Genomic DNA, 17,225 nt, shown 5'->3' with positions numbered 1-17,225 from the left:
TGGGTCGTGACAGAAATACTTGAGATAATTTATCAAGAAAATATACTCTATTAAATGACTAAGTTAATGAATTTTAAATATGTTTAAAGAGAAGTAATAGATCTAATGTATTTTAACTAAATTAAAGGCGATTAAGACCTTGATTAAATAAGGAAAATCACTTGAGCAATTTAGGGAAAAATTAATTTAGAGAAAGACACTTTAAATTCAATTGATTTGAAAGAACATCAACTTAAAACCTTTAAGATAATTTGGAAGAAAATTATATTTGTTGAAATGTCTAAATAAAAGAAAACACTTAAATGAAATTATTTTTAAAGAATAAATTAACAGAAAAAATAGTTTCTCTTTTAGGAGAGTTCAATTAAGTTAAACCAAACTAAATCAACTTCTATGCAAGTATAAATAAATAAATAAATTATTACAATCCGAATTAAATATAAATGAATAAAGTATGAAAAATTGGTCTAACACTTAGTTTTTGTACGTCTGGACTAAGTTATTGGGTCACCTGCGTTTTGGGTCTTGGGCCCAATTTTACTGTATATCAGTGTATACAATAGTATTTTCATGTATATCGAACTGTGTATACACCGTATACAACCTATTTTCAGCTCCAGTAACCTGTAAATCAACATCCCTTTCCATTATATTTTTTAAGACGATGACTAGAAAAAAAAGGGTATTCCGGTCTCCGTAGCTCAACGTCGAAATGCAAATAATGGAGAAAGTTCATATTGGACTCGGACGATGGTTCATACAATAAACAAAAAGGATAAAATTAGTAAATGAATAGAGAGAAAACAATTGAAATATGATTACTATTAATTGAATAAAGGATACTTAGACATCTCATTTTAAGTGCAATCACTAGGATCTAAAGAAAACCAATATGAAACTTGCATTTAAGGACGAGATACCTCATTAATTCTAATTAATCATGTGTTGTATTAAGAGACAAATTCATGAATAACATTTAATAATACAAATATGAGCTACTGTATATTAACAAATATATATATATATATATATATATATATATATATATATATGGCATATGCATTATAACTTCACAGTAAATGAATAGGTACAACACAACTCATGATCCAATTACCACTAAATTCAACTTGGTATGGTGAGTACTTGAGACATAAGAATGAAATATCAACACACACACACACACACACACACACACACACACGCACACACACACACACATATATATATATACATAACACTTAAAAGGATCACATATGAACATAATAAGACAACATAATGACTAACAACATGTATACATGTAGAAAAAATATATATATAGAAATATATTCAAGTAACTAAAGAACATGGAATTAACATATACATTATACTAACTCAAATTTTAAAGCAAGATTTAAATCAATTAAGCCATGAAAGTTCTAACTAACTAGTAAGTTAAGCATATATTTATTATCTAAATCATGATAAAAGAAAAAAAATGAAAATATGAAAATCTATATCGTCAAATAAAGCTACTTGGGAAAATAATGAACGAAACTAAGAGCTTTCACATATTTGATAAAAATATCACTACATTTCAAGCAAAACAAGAAATTTCTATTATTAATTTAATTAATCATAACAATGCTAACTAAAAAAATAGGATTACGAATCAACTAAATAGAAAACATGAAATAATTAAATAAAATAAAACTGAGAAAAGATTTTACCTCTTTTTGGGTAGCGACTGAGACGATGAATTTGAAGCTTCTTCACCACCACAAATGGAGTTCCGATGAAGTTTGAATTCAAAAATAAGTGGACTAAAAAAAATTTGCTATAGGAATGCTATTATTTTTTTTTCAAAAAAAGAAATGTTGCTTCTATGTTCTTATTAATTTTTTGTGTAAAATCCAGCTCCTTTTTTTGTTTTGTTTTTGCAGTATTTTTGTTGCTTTTTTTTTTGTATTCTTGAATGTTTTTTGGTGTTCTTGATGAAAAAATGGTGAATGTTGATTCATTCCCCTTCTTTGATATTGTTCTTTCTTTTTTATGAAGAGTATGAAGGGATTTTTAAAAAAAGAATGAGGTTGGTGGGAGTAATGATGAGTTTTTTGAATAATGATGGATTTGGTGGGGTGAAAAGGAAAAAAGGAAAAAGGAAAAGGGAAAAGGGTTGGGGTAGGAGAATGATGATGTTTGAGAAATTTTAAAAAAAAGGTTTAGGTGGATTGAGAGGTGGAAAAGAAAAAAAAAGGAGTGGTTAGTATTGTATAAGTATAATATATATGTATTGTAGTGAGTTGGTATTGGGCCAAAATTATTATAAGAATTGGACTTTAGGTGTATAGATGTTAGTATGTTGTAGTAATGTAGGTTGTTGTTGTTATTGGATTTGTAGAGAGTGGGATGACAACATTGGGTTGGGATGACTTTGGGGCCGAATTTGGGCTAAAAATGACTTAAAATTTGGTTAAGGGTGGAGTGAGAAAATGGTTGAATTTGTAAGGAAAATGGTCACACTAAAATTGATAACCTAGTCAATTAAGCTTAACAAAATAGTCAAATTGATTTAATTGTGAATTTAGCTAAAAATTAGATAAGATGAATCGACAATAATTAATTAACGAGCTTCTTAATTCTAACATAATTAATTAATTAACTTAGTTATAAACTAATTGATTCAAAAATATAAGCTACTAATTTACGATACAATAAAATTAATTTATTTTTTTCATTTTTGAATATTTATAGAAATTAATAATTATATAGATAATTATATAGAACTATATATATATCATTAAAAATTATAAGAATGATAAAAATTTCTGTAAAAATACACTTGAAAATATTTTGGTATTTTATAAAAATAATTATTTCAGATTGTTTAAAATTGAAGAAGCTCAATAACTAATATAGGTTTGTGGAGGATCAAAATTGGGTGTGAACAATTACACATGCACTCTATTACTCAATAATAACATATATTAGTTGTTTTTAAATTAAAATATTATTACATTTTAAAATATCTGCGCAACGCGCGGGTACGTATATTAGTAGATAAATAATAATTTTGGCCAATAAGGCATGCCACATCAACATCTTTACATCCAGCTTTACACATATACTAGTGTCTATGAACGTGATTTGCACGTTACTTTCTGTCAATTATCATACAAAAAAGAACTGTAATGACTTATTCGGAGTCCCATCCCGACTCAGGATTCGACCCTAACATTCGATCTCGATATTTGATACCTTAATGAAACTCTACTTTCAAACCAAGACTTGACCCTAACTTCCGACCCACTTTTTGATCCAACACTTATTCCAAGACTTGACCCGATATCCGACTTCTGACTCGACATTCGATCTCAATGTTCGACTCTAGACCCGACTCAAAACTTGAATTCGACATCTGACCTCAATACCTGACACCCAACACTGATTCAGGACCGCACTTCCGACATTAACTTCCTACCTAGGACCCGATCTAAATCCAGATCGAGATCCGACTTCAGACCTGAGATTCGACCATGCACTTGACTTTTGAATCAGGATTTTACCCCACCTAATCCTAACATCCAACACGAGATCGACCCCCAACTTTCGACTTTGACTCGACCCGACTTTTGACTCGAGATCCGACCCTGACATCAGACCCTGTATCTGACTTGCGAATCGGGATCTGATCCCGAATATGACCTAGGACTCGATTTCGACTTCCGACATAAGACCCGACTCCAACTTTTGACTCGGGACCCGACTTCTGAATCAGGACTTGACCACGATACCTGACTTTTGAATTGAAATCTGATCCCAACACTCGACCCCGACGGCATGCCACATCAACATCTTTACATCCAGCTTTATATATAGATACAGAGATTATTCTAAAAAAATTATAAATAGTATTTTTCTTGTTTTAATTTGTATGATTGATTTTGACTTGATACGAAGTTTGGAGTTTAAGAAAGTATATAAGACTGTTGAATCTTATAGTTTTAAATTAAAGATATATATAATACATCAAAGTCATAAACATATCATGTGAAAAGTTAAAATTAAAAAGTTGATAAAACAAGAAATACTTTTTTAAAATTAACTTTTAAAAAAAACAAATTAAAATTAACATTGCACATCTTTTTAAAAAAAACTATTATAATTTTATTGCTGCTAAAAAATGGAGCCCCCTCAAATACGAGGGCTTGAGGCAAGTGCCTTATTTTTCAAGGCTAAGAGCGTGCCCCGGAGAAAGGTCGAGACTTGGGTGTTTTGGTGAGTTTATGATTAATACCATCCGCCAAATTTTTATTATATCCTCATCAAAAATACCCTTTAAATTCTAAATGAAAAGGATAACTCAGAGAAATTTTGTCACGTCCCGAGAGGGTACCCTAGGCGTGGCCAGCACTCAGAGACTATTGCTAATCCCCAAGCGAACCGCTTGGCCTGTTCACACAATCATTCAATCAACTCTCTATCTGCGGAAGACTTAAATCATAAAGATGATCAAATAGATACTTATAGGATAAGTCCAAAGGCCAAAAATCTGTCTAATCTAATCAACAAGATTAGTACGAATGAAACTAACCAAAAGACAATTTCAAATCAACAAGTCAACAATCTATTCTATGAAGCCTCTATCAACTGTCTGAGTGGTGCCAATGACAGGTTCATGGCTACCTCAAATCAAATAAAAGTAAAAGTATAAACATTAAAGCTAGATGATAAAAGAATGGCATCCTTCAAAAGCAAAGAGGACTCACCAATCAGCTGGAATACGAACGAATCCTCAACGGTACGCATGTTGATGATCTCTACAACCTGTCGCTACATCATTAAATGATGCAGGTCCAAATGGTCTTTAGTACGTGGAATGTACGAGTATTTAATATGGCAGAATGAAACATGCATAAGGTAGAATACTATCAACACAACTAACTCAAATCAAGAAGTAGAAAACTCGATCAAGATGTCAAAAGTCTAAAGTAGGAGTAAGGTTTAGACAAAGACCAATCATATACAATCCAATACAATCAAGTCAGAGTACTATCAAGACCTATATGGGAGTTTCTCTTATCCGACAACAATCACTTATGAGCTAGTGATCATACAACAAGCTCGTTGTTGTTGCCACAACCGTCCAGTACCTTGCCAGGGTAAAGGACAAATCATCCAATCATGGATCCAATCAATCAATCAAGTCCTATCTTTTCAGGACATTAAAGTAAAGGAAAACAAACGAATTTAACGGTCCAATCCTTTCCTACGCTGGCTACGTAGTTATTGGGTTTGAGTTATTACTTACTCTTACCCAATTTAATGCTCATAAGATAATCAATTCCAATCAACAAGTCTCATATAGACTCTTATCAGTTCATCAGTTCCATCTAATCAATCCTTTCAACCAATCAATCTTCCAATCATTCCCAATCATTCATTTAAGAGTAGTTGGGACAATCATTTGTGACAACATTTAATTTAGACCATTCAATTGGGTTCAATAATAAAGATACAAGAATTATCAAGTTTCATCAAGGCTCAAGACTCAATCTTTAGGCATATACATTCAATATTGGTCAAAATACTAATAGGGTTTATGAAATAAGTAGTTTAAATAATTTGTTCAAGAAACGGGATCATAGAAAAAACATCTATTATGCAATATTATGTAAAATATGTAAATTTAAGGAAATTCTCAAGAAATACAATCATGGGGACTCAAATCATTCGCAAATCAATCTATCACAATCATGGGCACATGGAAGAACATTTTTCATGCTTTAGTTTAGCCTTACATACCTGGAATGAAGACATAACAATCAATCTTGCAAGAGTTTGATTGAATCTTTAGAACCCTAGCCTTTTCTCCACTCGTTAGCCTTAATCTCTAGTTAGAATGTGTAAAAAGAACTTAGGAACGTTTAGAAACTCTTTTAAGGTCGAAAATGACCTATATTAGTCGTGGGTTAAGTATAGGAGGGGTGGAAAAAGTCTGAAATGCCCCTCTTTAAAAATAGCTTCGTGCAGGACATTTTAGCCTATGGGGGAACAAGTGCGCAACGCGTACCTGTTTCCTCATAGTTCATTTTTTTACGAAAACTTTCGATAAACGTCTAGGACCGTCGAAAATCAAAAAAAATAAATTTTTGACCTACTTTTGGACAGGTCCGCAATGCAAACCTGTCGCGTACTTTTCTGTTTTCACAGTTTCACTCGGAAAAGTCAATTTTTGATCCGATTGACCTAAAACTCGATCGGGACCACCATCCCACTCAATTTTTCGTGTTGATCGATATTCAGGCCTCAGATTTGCCAAAACAGTTTGGGATGATGCGTTAAACGAGCAATCTCTCATCTAGGGGTATTTTGATAATTTCTAAGGTCTAAAAACTTTGGAGGTTCCTTATAACCTTAAACCACATCCAATACACTTCAAATACTTAGAAAAAGATCTTAACACTCATATACAATGTTAGAATCACTTGGTAAGATCCCATATGCATAAGAAGGATGGCTCGGGTCTTAGCTTAGAAAATTTCAGGGTGTTACATATTTTTGGTCAAGTTCTAAAAATTTAACTGATGTTTATGGTTAAAGTGAGATATTATAAGAATGTAATGAATATTTTGTAGATGTAATAAGGACCATTTTGATGTTGATTATAAAAAGTAATGAAAAATTTATAGATGTAATAAGGACCATTTTGATGTTGATTATAAGAATGTAATGAAAATTTTATAGATGTAATAAGGGCCATTTTGAACAAAACATCTAAGTTTGGTGGTGAAAAAAAATTAAAAGGCGTAATTATATATGGTGTCAGGGTTTGGAAATCTTTGCAATGAATTTATTTTTTAATAATTAAAATGCGGATCAAATTTAAATTGAGAGAAATAAAATTGTGTGAGCCACGTAGAAAATAAAGGTTCCATAAGAAACATTAATGTACTGGCTTTTTAAAAAAAAATCCCGGTTCACATTATGTACTAGTTTTCTCGAGACCCACTTATAAAATTTTAGTGGGTATGTTATTGTTATTGACTATGTACTAATTTCCTTTTCACAAACTACTATGTAATAACTTTTTCAATAAAATATGCACCAATTAGCAGTTGATAGAGTGACTTTATATACCTAAGAATAAAATTATAATTTAATAAGAAGTAATTAATTATATTGTTCATAAAAAAATCTAAACTATTAGAAGTTTATTTCTTGGAACTAAAACATCGAGTAACTAGTTTAAAATTAGTATAATTTATATAAATCTTATAGTGTTGATAACTAATTACATTATTTTTCTGTTTTTTTTAAATTACAAAAATTCCTTAAAATTTATGAATTTCGGATACATTATTGGACTTTCGGATACATCATTAGACATCCGAATACATAGGGGAAGGATGTATCAAAGAGGGGAGGGATGTATCCGAGAGGGAGATAGGGATGTATCAGCGAGATGGATTTTTGAAATTCTTTTAAATGGTAGAAAATTTTAGAGATTATGATAAAATAAGATGTGTATTTAAATTAAGCGAGAGAATGAGACCCAACATCATCTCCTGTAGCACGTGAAGAAATGTCATTCAAAGTGAGACTCTTAACTAAATGCTAGAATGTACGTGTAAATGCGACGATTAATTTTTGCAATGATTTTAAAATTACGATACGAATCTAATGGTTCAATTAAAACATCATTTGCTTTAGGTGATACTATTAAAGCTCTACGATGTAAAACTTCAAACTTCAATCAAGTACCTAAATCATATCTGAGACCTTTCAGACACAAATTAATACAACAATTTGATTGTAAAACATGCTCCAAACTTGTTGGAATCATAAAATGCCCATGAATGCCATGTGAGCTCATCCTAACTGAATGTTGAATGTGGTCAATTCTAAGTTTTAAGAAAATTATAATTTCATCAAATGGTCTAAAATGCCCATGAATGCCTCGACTCATACCAATCATCCAATCAAGTCAAAAATTACTTTTGGGACCTAACGAAATTGTCAGAATTCCATTCCGAACTTGCTAACCCAAAATGTAGACTTTGGTCAAACTTCTTAATTTTCAAACCTTCAAAACTAAAAATCTCACCAATTCTTATTTGATCACCTCAAAAATCATGCCATCGATTCTCATAAGTCATAAATAACATGATAAAACTACGAAAAAGTTCAAACTGGAAAAATAGGTTCAAAGAACAAAACGACCATAAGGATCATTACAACTTCCAAGTGTTTAACATGTATAGTCTCCAAATACAATGTAGGTAAGAACTCATGCCAAATATTTAGCATGTTCAAGTATATATACAATTGGGATATATAATATTAATTATAGGATTTATAAAAAATCCGTCGTCCATTAATTTTTGGAGGCCGAACAACTAACTACATCTCTTTCAAGTCGTTATAGAAAGAAGAAAAGGAAGGTAAAAGTAATATCGTAAGTACTCCTTTTCCTAATTAGAGATCTCGGCTTCGAGTCTCCCTGGGTACGGAGTCGCATTTGTTAGGGAGCGTTTTACCCCTAACGTGAAACTTTCCGGCACTAATTTGAATTTAGTCGAGCTTCAATGTGGATACCGAACACTGAATGAGAACCAAAAAAAATGGATAAGGAAAAAACTGTTGAAGGTAATTTAACACACTATCTTTTAGAAAAATCTAAGTTGATTGATTTGGAAAGACTTGTGAAATTAAATCAAGAGAGTGAGAAATTTAAAGATCATTTGATTAAGAAAATTATTCTCTTTCTATTTGTGGTTGGCTTTGAAGATCCGAAATATGTTCTTGAAATGAAAGTGACTAGTTTTTCCATTATATCATATAATTGGTTGTCTTTAGATTAAAACTTAAATATAATAGATCCAAATAAAGTTTATATTTAGTATGTTATTTCTAATTATAATAAGGAATAAGCTTTTCAGGTAATAAATATATATTTATTGTTGTTTTACATTTGGTTTCCTCCAAATAAATTATGTATTTGTTAGATAGTTCTACTATTTCGGAGAATATTTTAATGACAATATGTTTTATAATCTTGGAGGCTCATGATAATAAGTTTGTGCTTCACTCGGTAGACTTAGTATTTGCTGTCAAATTCATGTCCCACCCAAGGTTGTTAGTTGTTACATATTGTTTCAGAATGTATGGTATTATAATTTTTTTTGATTTTCATTCGATATTCGGTAACCACATTGGAGTCTGACTAAATTCGAATTCGCACCGAAAAGTCCTACATTGGGGGGTAAACCACTCTTTAACAAAGGCAATTCTGTACCCAAAGGAACTCAAACCCAAGACCTCTTGGTTAAGGGTATGGTATTATATTGAATTGTATTTCATTGTATCGTATTGTTATAATGAATACAATATTTGGATAGATCAAATCGTTCTCCGTCGTTACATAATGTCACACATCAACAATTTGAATAATAAATCTACAAGAAAAGTAGGGCACGGGTAAAGCTATTATAAAGAGGTAGGTAAAGAATAAAATAAGATCATTAAATAATAAATAAAGACAAAATGAGAAGAAAATACTCAAGTAACGACACGATCAAACCAAATCGATCGTTACACAAAATGAGACTTTTCATCATTAACTAACGATGAATTTAAACGATACGATACAATAAAATTTAAGTAACAGTCAAAACAAACGTGGTATTTAAACTAACAATACAATACAATGGTCAACAACCATCCAAACAAAGTGTTATTCTAATTAACCATAACCTGAATATCAAAACTCATATGATTTGGGTGTGAACATTACCTTTTCCATAAATTCCTAAGAAAACACCAAGAAGTGTTGAGATTCCTTCTCAAATAAATCACTACATACAAGCCAATGATATGGACAGTTGCCCCTTCACAATTCTTTGCCAAAAGCCCAGATTTCCATTAATTACATTGTACTCATTTCTCCCTCAAATGTATTACTTAGTAGTTATCTCTATACATTCCAATATCAAGGCAACTATCACATCAGATCAAAGTCTATGCTGTCTCTTTTTGATTGATATCTTTCTCACCATCACAAATACATTCCCTGCCACTTACCTTTTATGTGTACATACATTCTGTTCACTCCTCAAACACGATGCTCGTGAGTCGAGAGAGAGAGTATTTCAGCCTGCTAGTTCTCTGTAATCCTTGCGGATGCTCCATAGAATCTCAGCACACTTTCTCATGGTAGGCCGGCCATGTCGATGAGGAGCCAAACATTGCAAAGCTAGTTCATAAATTTTTTCCATGGCCAAACTATTTGCAGCAGATCTTTCTAACCTTGGATCCAAAGTTAAGATTGCATCTCCACTGGTGAACTTCTTCATTGCCTGTATATAAACCAGCTTTTATCAACACTTCTTTGGTGAACATATAAGCCTATCTAAAAAGAAAATACAGTAAAAAATGGTTTTTAAGAGTTCCTTTACTACAAGATATAACTTGTGATTCACCCATCAATCAAAGATTGCAAGAGATAGGAACTGTGGAGATTAAGATACAACAGCATCATGTAGTGACATTATGACAATTATTTAACTTATATACAGTGACAGTGTAAATACTTTTCACACTATTAATGTATTTTAACCTACCGTAGCAAATAACTTGTCTTATTTTTCATGTCACTAATCCATCACTATTTATGGACTATTCTTTTAGGTGACTTGATAGTATAGGAGTTTCTTTTACATTGTTAATGTATAAAAAATTAAACTCTTAAGAAAGAAGCATACCCATCTTGCGGTAATGCGCTCTTTGATTTCTTTTTTTGGCTCGATAGGCCGCCTTCCAGTAACAAGTTCCACAAGTAAAACACCAAATGAATAGACATCACTCTTCTCAGTAAGTTGATAGGTACTCAGGTATTCTGGGTCTAAGTAGCCTGCAGTACCTTTAACTTGAGTAGAAACATGTGTGGCTCCTGACTCAGTGTCAGCTGCTAGCCTTGCAAAACCAAAATCGGCCACCTTAGCTCGAAGGTTTTCAGTGAGGAGAATATTAGAAGACTTGATGTCTCGATGGATAATAGGGTGATCTGCATCCAAAGCGCCATTTTCTTTTTATGATATATCAGAAGAACAGGGAAATTCTAGATAAATAAGCCAAGAATTCAAGAAAGCCTTTAATTCGCATAATTCACTTGTACCTGTATACATATGCAAATACGTAATTGCATGTCCTACATCAATTCCAATGTCTAGTCTTGAAGCGAAATCAAGAACATTTCCATTAACACCTGCATCGCTAAATGACATCAGTATTATGGATAAGCATTGAAAGCCGTAATTGTGAATGCCAGAGTCAAATATTGATGGAAAATGAAAAATCAGAAGCAAGATCAAGAACTCACTGTCCAAGTGTTCCCTAAGAGTTCCATTAGGAACATACTCAACCACCAAAATCTTTTCTTCTCCATGCTCCAAGAACCCATAAAACTTTACTAGATTTAGATGTTCTATTTTTTCTAAAGTTTGAACCTCGCTTCGAAATTCAGCTCCCGAGTGTTTATCATGTATATTCTGCAAATACAAGGCAGTTAAGTACTTTTGCCAAATTTTTAGCATGTTCAAGTTCTTGAACATATACAGGAACAAGCTTGACATTAATAGTAAGTATACCTTTTTGGCACGTTTTATTGCAACAACTGTTCCATCCGCTAGGCAACCCTTGTAAACTATCCCGAAACCTCCTTGACCAATTTTAAGGCTTGGGGAAAAATGCTTTGTGACCTTGTAGATATCTTCCATGGTGAATTTAATACGCCCAGCCTCTTTTGTGTGAGTTGAATTATTTTCACTACCATAGATGCTTCGACCTCTACTGCTACTGCTACTGTGTCGCTTCTTTCTTCCGCCATCAGATGCAACTGAAAATTTCCAACAAACTAAAATATGAAGAATCTTTTTGAAATATTTAGTGAACTTCCTTTTCCTATTGAATGAAAAACAAACTAAGCAGTCTTTCAGCTCCTGGAATTAAACGAAACAGCAAATTCCAACACAAGACTATATAGAAATTATGTCATTCAATTTTCATTACAAGACAAAAAATAATGTCAACAGAAAATTTAAGAATGAAACTAACTAAGAAAAACTTAATAAACAAGGAAAACTTGTAGAGTAATAATCCAGCTGAAATCCCAAGCAAAAGAAGGAAGGGAAGGACAAACCAAATGTATTTACTTAATGCCTCTGGATGAAGTTCAGCAATCGATTATTTCTACTCCTCTTTGATTGTCAAATGGACAAAGTAAAATGAATATTGCTAGAGCAGAAATAGAGGAAAGCAAATAATTCCATAGTGCCAAATTACAATGAGTACTAAACTACAGAAAATCATTGCCTGAAAATTTCCTGTGGCTATAAATTGTTGGCTAAATATTTTATGTGCTTATACCTCATGATCTGCAGTGAATTTCCATCAATTGTTGGCTAATTACAGCCACTGGCGAAGTATAGTGTATTTTCACCCGATAAACCTCATAATTATTGGCTAATTTTTACTAAGCTCCACATTCATCTACTACAATTCAGACACTACAATATTCGTTGCTTTGACCAGTGGAAATATACTCCTCCTTGACTATATCTTTACGGCCAACATAAACAACTCATGTATAACAGTTGCCAGATACTGTCCGATGGCCTTGATCAGCATAGACGGAGACATAATTTAAGTCAATGTATACAAGCATCACTGTCCCACTTGTGGGATTACACTAGGTTTGTTGTTGTTTGTTGTTCTTGTATACAAGTACCACTGTACTTGTTCGTTTATGACAAATTTGAAGTAATGTGTACGTCTACACCTATGGTGGAAAAGCTCCATCAACTTGTGCTTGCAAGCCTTTGTTCCTTAAAGGCATCAGATGATTAATTTTCAGTCTATTACAACATAGTTAAAGCTCAATCCCTCAAGGAATTATCTTAATTTTCCTCCAATCAAAGCTAAGCATCCAATCGAACATAGGTTGGTCTTACACCTCAACAAGAAAATCTTCTACACATTTTCAAGCAAAACGTTTCACTTCATCACTTCTCGAGATACTCTATGGTCTGTTTCAATCTCACTTCTATACGTCTGATGCACAGTAAATATTAATCTTTCAATTGAATATTAGGAAGTCAAGTTTTGTATTCTAAGTCACCCTTATCTCAAAAAACAAGTCAAGTTTTGTATTCTTGCTATGAGAAACATACATACTCTGCATAACCAACCAATGTGGAATAGAACTTGGAAGTCAAACACATTCTTGTAGCTCCATCTAATTTACTGTAGTAGTGTAGTGCTTTGACCTATGTTGCTCGGACTCTTCAAAAATGTCGACGGGTGCGTGTCGGGTACTCCAAAAATAGTGTATTTTTGAAGGATCCAACATGGGTGCGACAACATTTTTGAAGAGTCCGAGGCTCCGAGCAACTAAGGTTCTATCAATCAATGATAAAATGAATCAAATATGTGAAATGCATTATTTTCCTTTCCACCCAAAGCACATCCAAATGGTAAAAAGCTAATGCATGTGGTAGATAATCAGAGCTGTACCCAATATTTATTATATACATGATACATATTGAAATTTTCTACTCCCTCCGTTCCAATTAGTTTGTCTTACTTTCCTTGTTAGTTTGTTTCAAAAAGAATGTCTATTTTCTTTTTTGACTACTCTTTAATTCTAACTTTTTACGTGATTAAAAGACATTGGTATATTCTACATATTTTTAGTTTAAGACCACAAGATTCAAAAGTTTTTTTTTACTTTCTTCAACTCTATATCAAGTCAAAACAAAACAAACAAATTGAAAAAGAACGAGTATAATTTTTTTTTGTACATTGCTTAATTTAAAGGCAAAATAATAGATGCACATGAACCTATTGCTTTTACACTGGATCTATATTTGTTCATGGCTGAACCCAAGTGCCAAAATTGATGAAATTACTGGGCTAATAAGCCTCAAAAGCACATAGATCCAGAGACTCCCAAGTAAAGATACATATTCTTTTTCTGTTGTCCGCGGAGCTAGATAGGGGCAAGGGTTTCATCTGAACTGTCATTCAGCAAAAAATTACGCTGTATATACAAGATTAAATTAAAATTATTTTATATATAGAGAGAGAGTATAGGTTGAATCCTTTTGACTTCTTCGTCTATTTACTTCTTCATAATTTCAAATCCCTTTCCCCGTGTCGGTGTAATAAAAAATTTCAACATACCTGAAGGAGCTTTAAATGAATCGGAATCACCAAAATTGGTACTTGAAGATTTAGGTTCCGGCGGAGTGAAACAGGACGCAAAAGCTTCTGCGACGGTTTTGACGGCGATTATGACCGGATTCCTGCCGGAATTAGACTTTTGAGAAATTGTAGTTGTGGAAGAGTATGTGGATGAACTAGCTGAATGAGGAACACGATCCGGTGTACGGGAATCCATGGAGCTGGAAAACATAGATACAGAGCCGGAACTAGATCTCCGGCGACCGGAAAATTGGGTATTTGGACTTTTCATGGCCGATGAAGAGAAAGAAATGGCGGGTATGCAGTAATAGTAGTTGGGGTGTTTGATTTTTCTCTAAGCTGTGTTGGGGGCCACCCTCGGCGTTGTCAAGTTTGCTACTGGGTCAATAAATACGAGACATGGATATTTTCTTAATTATTACTATTTGCGATCCAATTTATATGACATAATTCAAATTTTGATAATCAATTTCTCTATTTTAATAATGTAATTTTTTAAAAAAATTAAAATAATTTATATATTTAGAAACTACATAAAAATTGGTATAAGCTATAAGAATTAACAATTTAAAATATTTAAAACATATGAATAAATTATGGTAAAAAAAAATTCTTGTTCTCTCAAAATTCAAAGTAAGTCATATAAATTAGGACAAGGGTTAATTTTGAGATTCAAACTTTTAAACTTTAGTTGTGAATTCGGACTTAAATTTTTAATTTTTTTAAAAATAAAATTAATTTGAAAACTATGTAAAAAGTATTATAGATTAAAATAATAAATAACTTAAAATATTTAAAATATATTTTTAAAAAATAATTAAAAAATTAATCAACGCTCGAAATTTTAATTATTCCACATAAATTTCGACAAAAAATATATTCTAAAATCTCTTTATATGTAAATTTTAATTCTTTTTTTTTTACCATTTAGTAGCAGAAATTATAAGGAGGAAATTGCACTTTTAAAAATCAAATAAAAAGACTTCACCTCTAACCAGATTTATCGAGCAGCATGAGAAATGGAAAAAATTTTGTCAGTAAACGCTTCTTTTTAAGAGCCCGTTTGGATGGACTTAAAAAAGTAATTTTTATGTATGAGGTGCTTTTAGAACTTTGAAATACTGAAAGTTATTTTATAAATAAGCAGTTGAGTGTTTGGATAAAAGTACTTATGTTGAAAATAAGTGTTTGAATTTTAGGGTTAAAATAATAAAAATGATAGTCTGGAAATTTAATTAAAATATAAGGGATATAAAAGTAATTTCTATGGTAAAACAAAATGGCTTTAAGTACTTTAAAATAAAAGTTAGAAATCCTAATTTTTTATTTTTGACTAACTTTAAAAACTTTATGGCTTAAAATTAGCATTAGGCAAACACGTTCAAAAGCTAAAAAGAGACTTATAAATTGATTTGATCAACTTAAAGCCCATCCAAACGGGCTCTAAGTTCAAGTATGAATTATTTTTTTTCAGAAAACGCTTCTTATTATCAACCAAGTAATATCAACCAAGTAAAATGGTTGTCCACTTAAAAGGGTGGATAGTCCATTTACTTTTTAAGTGGGTAAAATGCCCATTAATATTTTCCTCCACTTGTAAATATGGCTATAAATATAGCCTTAAACTTCAATGTAAAAACACACAAACACATAAAAGAAAGAATTACTATTACTCTCTCTATATTACTACTCTCTCTATTAATACTTTCTATATACATATTCTCTTGTTCTTCTTCCTTTATAAAATTGTCAAGTTAGTTAATTCATAACACGTTATCAGCACGAAGCTCTAATTTTTCAGAAAATTAACTTCTATATCAGGTATATCTACTAAAGAAATTTAATTTTTAAGTTATCTTTGTTACTTTCAAATTAATTTTCATCATGTCAAACTTGTCAAAATTGGAATTTGTGGCACTTGATATTTCTGGTAAAAATTATTTGTCATGGGTACTTGATGCTGAAATTCACCTTACCGCTAAGGGTCTTGGTGATGCTATAATTGAAGGAAATACAGCATCAAGTCAGGATAAAGCAAAGGCTATGATTTTCCTTCGTCATCATCTAGATGAAAGCCTAAAAATGGAATACTTGACAGTGAAAGATCCACTTGAATTGTGGAAAGACTTAAAAGGGAGGTATGACCACCTCAGGGCAACGGTATTGCCAAGGGCTCGTTATGAGTGGATGCACTTACGGTTTCAAGATTTTAAAACCGTAATTGAGTATAATTCTGCTGTATTTAGAATAACTTCCCAATTAAAATTATGTGGGGAAAATATAAATGATGAGGACATGTTAGAAAAGACACTAACTACTTTTCATGCCTCTAATGTAATATTACAGCAGCAATACCGTGAAAAGGGTTTTAAAAAATACTCTGAATTGATATCATGCCTTCTGGTGGCTGAACAACATAATGCCCTTTTAATGAAAAATCATGAAGCCCGTCCCACTGGAACTGCTCCGTTACCGGAGGCAAATATGGTAAAAGCACATGGCCAGTCTGAAAGAAGACATAATAAATATCAAGGTCATAATAATGTGCGTGGGCGTGGCAATGGCAGAGAACGATATAATAATCGTCGTGGTGGTGGTCAACATAAAAGGGAGAACAATATCAGTTCTCAAAATGGCCCTTCAAAAAGTAACTGTCATCGTTGTGGCATGAAAGGCCACTGGAAAAATGAATGTCGGACGCCTGAGCATTTTGTAAGACTTTATCAAAATTCTTTTAAAAGAAAGGCAAATAGAGGTGGTGCCTCTTCTTCTAATGCTCGGATAGAGTCACACTTGGCGTTCGAAAATAATGTTGAGGCAAGGCCTTTGAATAATGATAATATTGAAGCAAATATGGCCTTAAGGGATGATGATTTTAATGACCTCAATGATATTACTCATTTGGAGGTTGAAGATTTTTTTAAGGATCTTAATTGATGTTTAATTTCATGTTTTTCAATATGTTATCATGTACTTTGAATTATTGT

At 32.1% G+C, this 17,225-nt stretch overlaps 1 protein-coding gene across 2 annotated transcripts; it reads right to left on the bottom strand.

Moving 5' to 3' along the window:
* Positions 1-9,580: 9,580 nt before the first annotated feature.
* On the bottom strand, positions 9,581-14,592 carry LOC129877010 (calmodulin-binding receptor-like cytoplasmic kinase 2). 2 transcript variants are annotated; one of them, XM_055952486.1, is made up of 6 exons: positions 14,218-14,592; positions 11,625-11,872; positions 11,357-11,525; positions 11,153-11,242; positions 10,740-11,041; positions 9,581-10,334 (listed from the first exon to the last, which is right to left on the bottom strand). In XM_055952486.1, the coding sequence occupies exons 1-6, from the start codon at positions 14,507-14,509 to the stop codon at positions 10,128-10,130; spliced, it is 1,308 nt and encodes a 435-aa protein (XP_055808461.1). In that variant the 5' UTR covers positions 14,510-14,592; the 3' UTR covers positions 9,581-10,127. The 2 variants fall into 2 exon arrangements, with proteins under 2 accessions (XP_055808461.1, XP_055808460.1); XM_055952485.1 differs by having other exon boundaries at positions 11,153-11,525.
* Positions 14,593-17,225: the final 2,633 nt, after the last annotated feature.

Source organism: Solanum dulcamara, chromosome 12 (genome assembly GCF_947179165.1).
Source record: "Solanum dulcamara chromosome 12, daSolDulc1.2, whole genome shotgun sequence".
Taxonomy (NCBI): Eukaryota; Viridiplantae; Streptophyta; class Magnoliopsida; order Solanales; family Solanaceae; genus Solanum; species Solanum dulcamara.
This window is presented reverse-complemented; position numbering and strand designations above follow the sequence as displayed.

Coding starts and splice junctions, on each gene's coding strand:
- LOC129877010 (XM_055952485.1), bottom strand. CDS start 14,509: ATGAAAAGTCCAAATACCCAATTTTCCGGTCGCCGGAGATCTAGTTCC. Junction 11,873..14,217: donor TTCATTTAAAGCTCCTTCAG/GTATGTTGAAAT, acceptor GGAAATTTTCAG/TTGCATCTGATGGCGGAAGA. Junction 11,042..11,152: donor GTATTTGCATATGTATACAG/GTACAAGTGAAT, acceptor CTTTGGATGCAG/ATCACCCTATTATCCATCGA.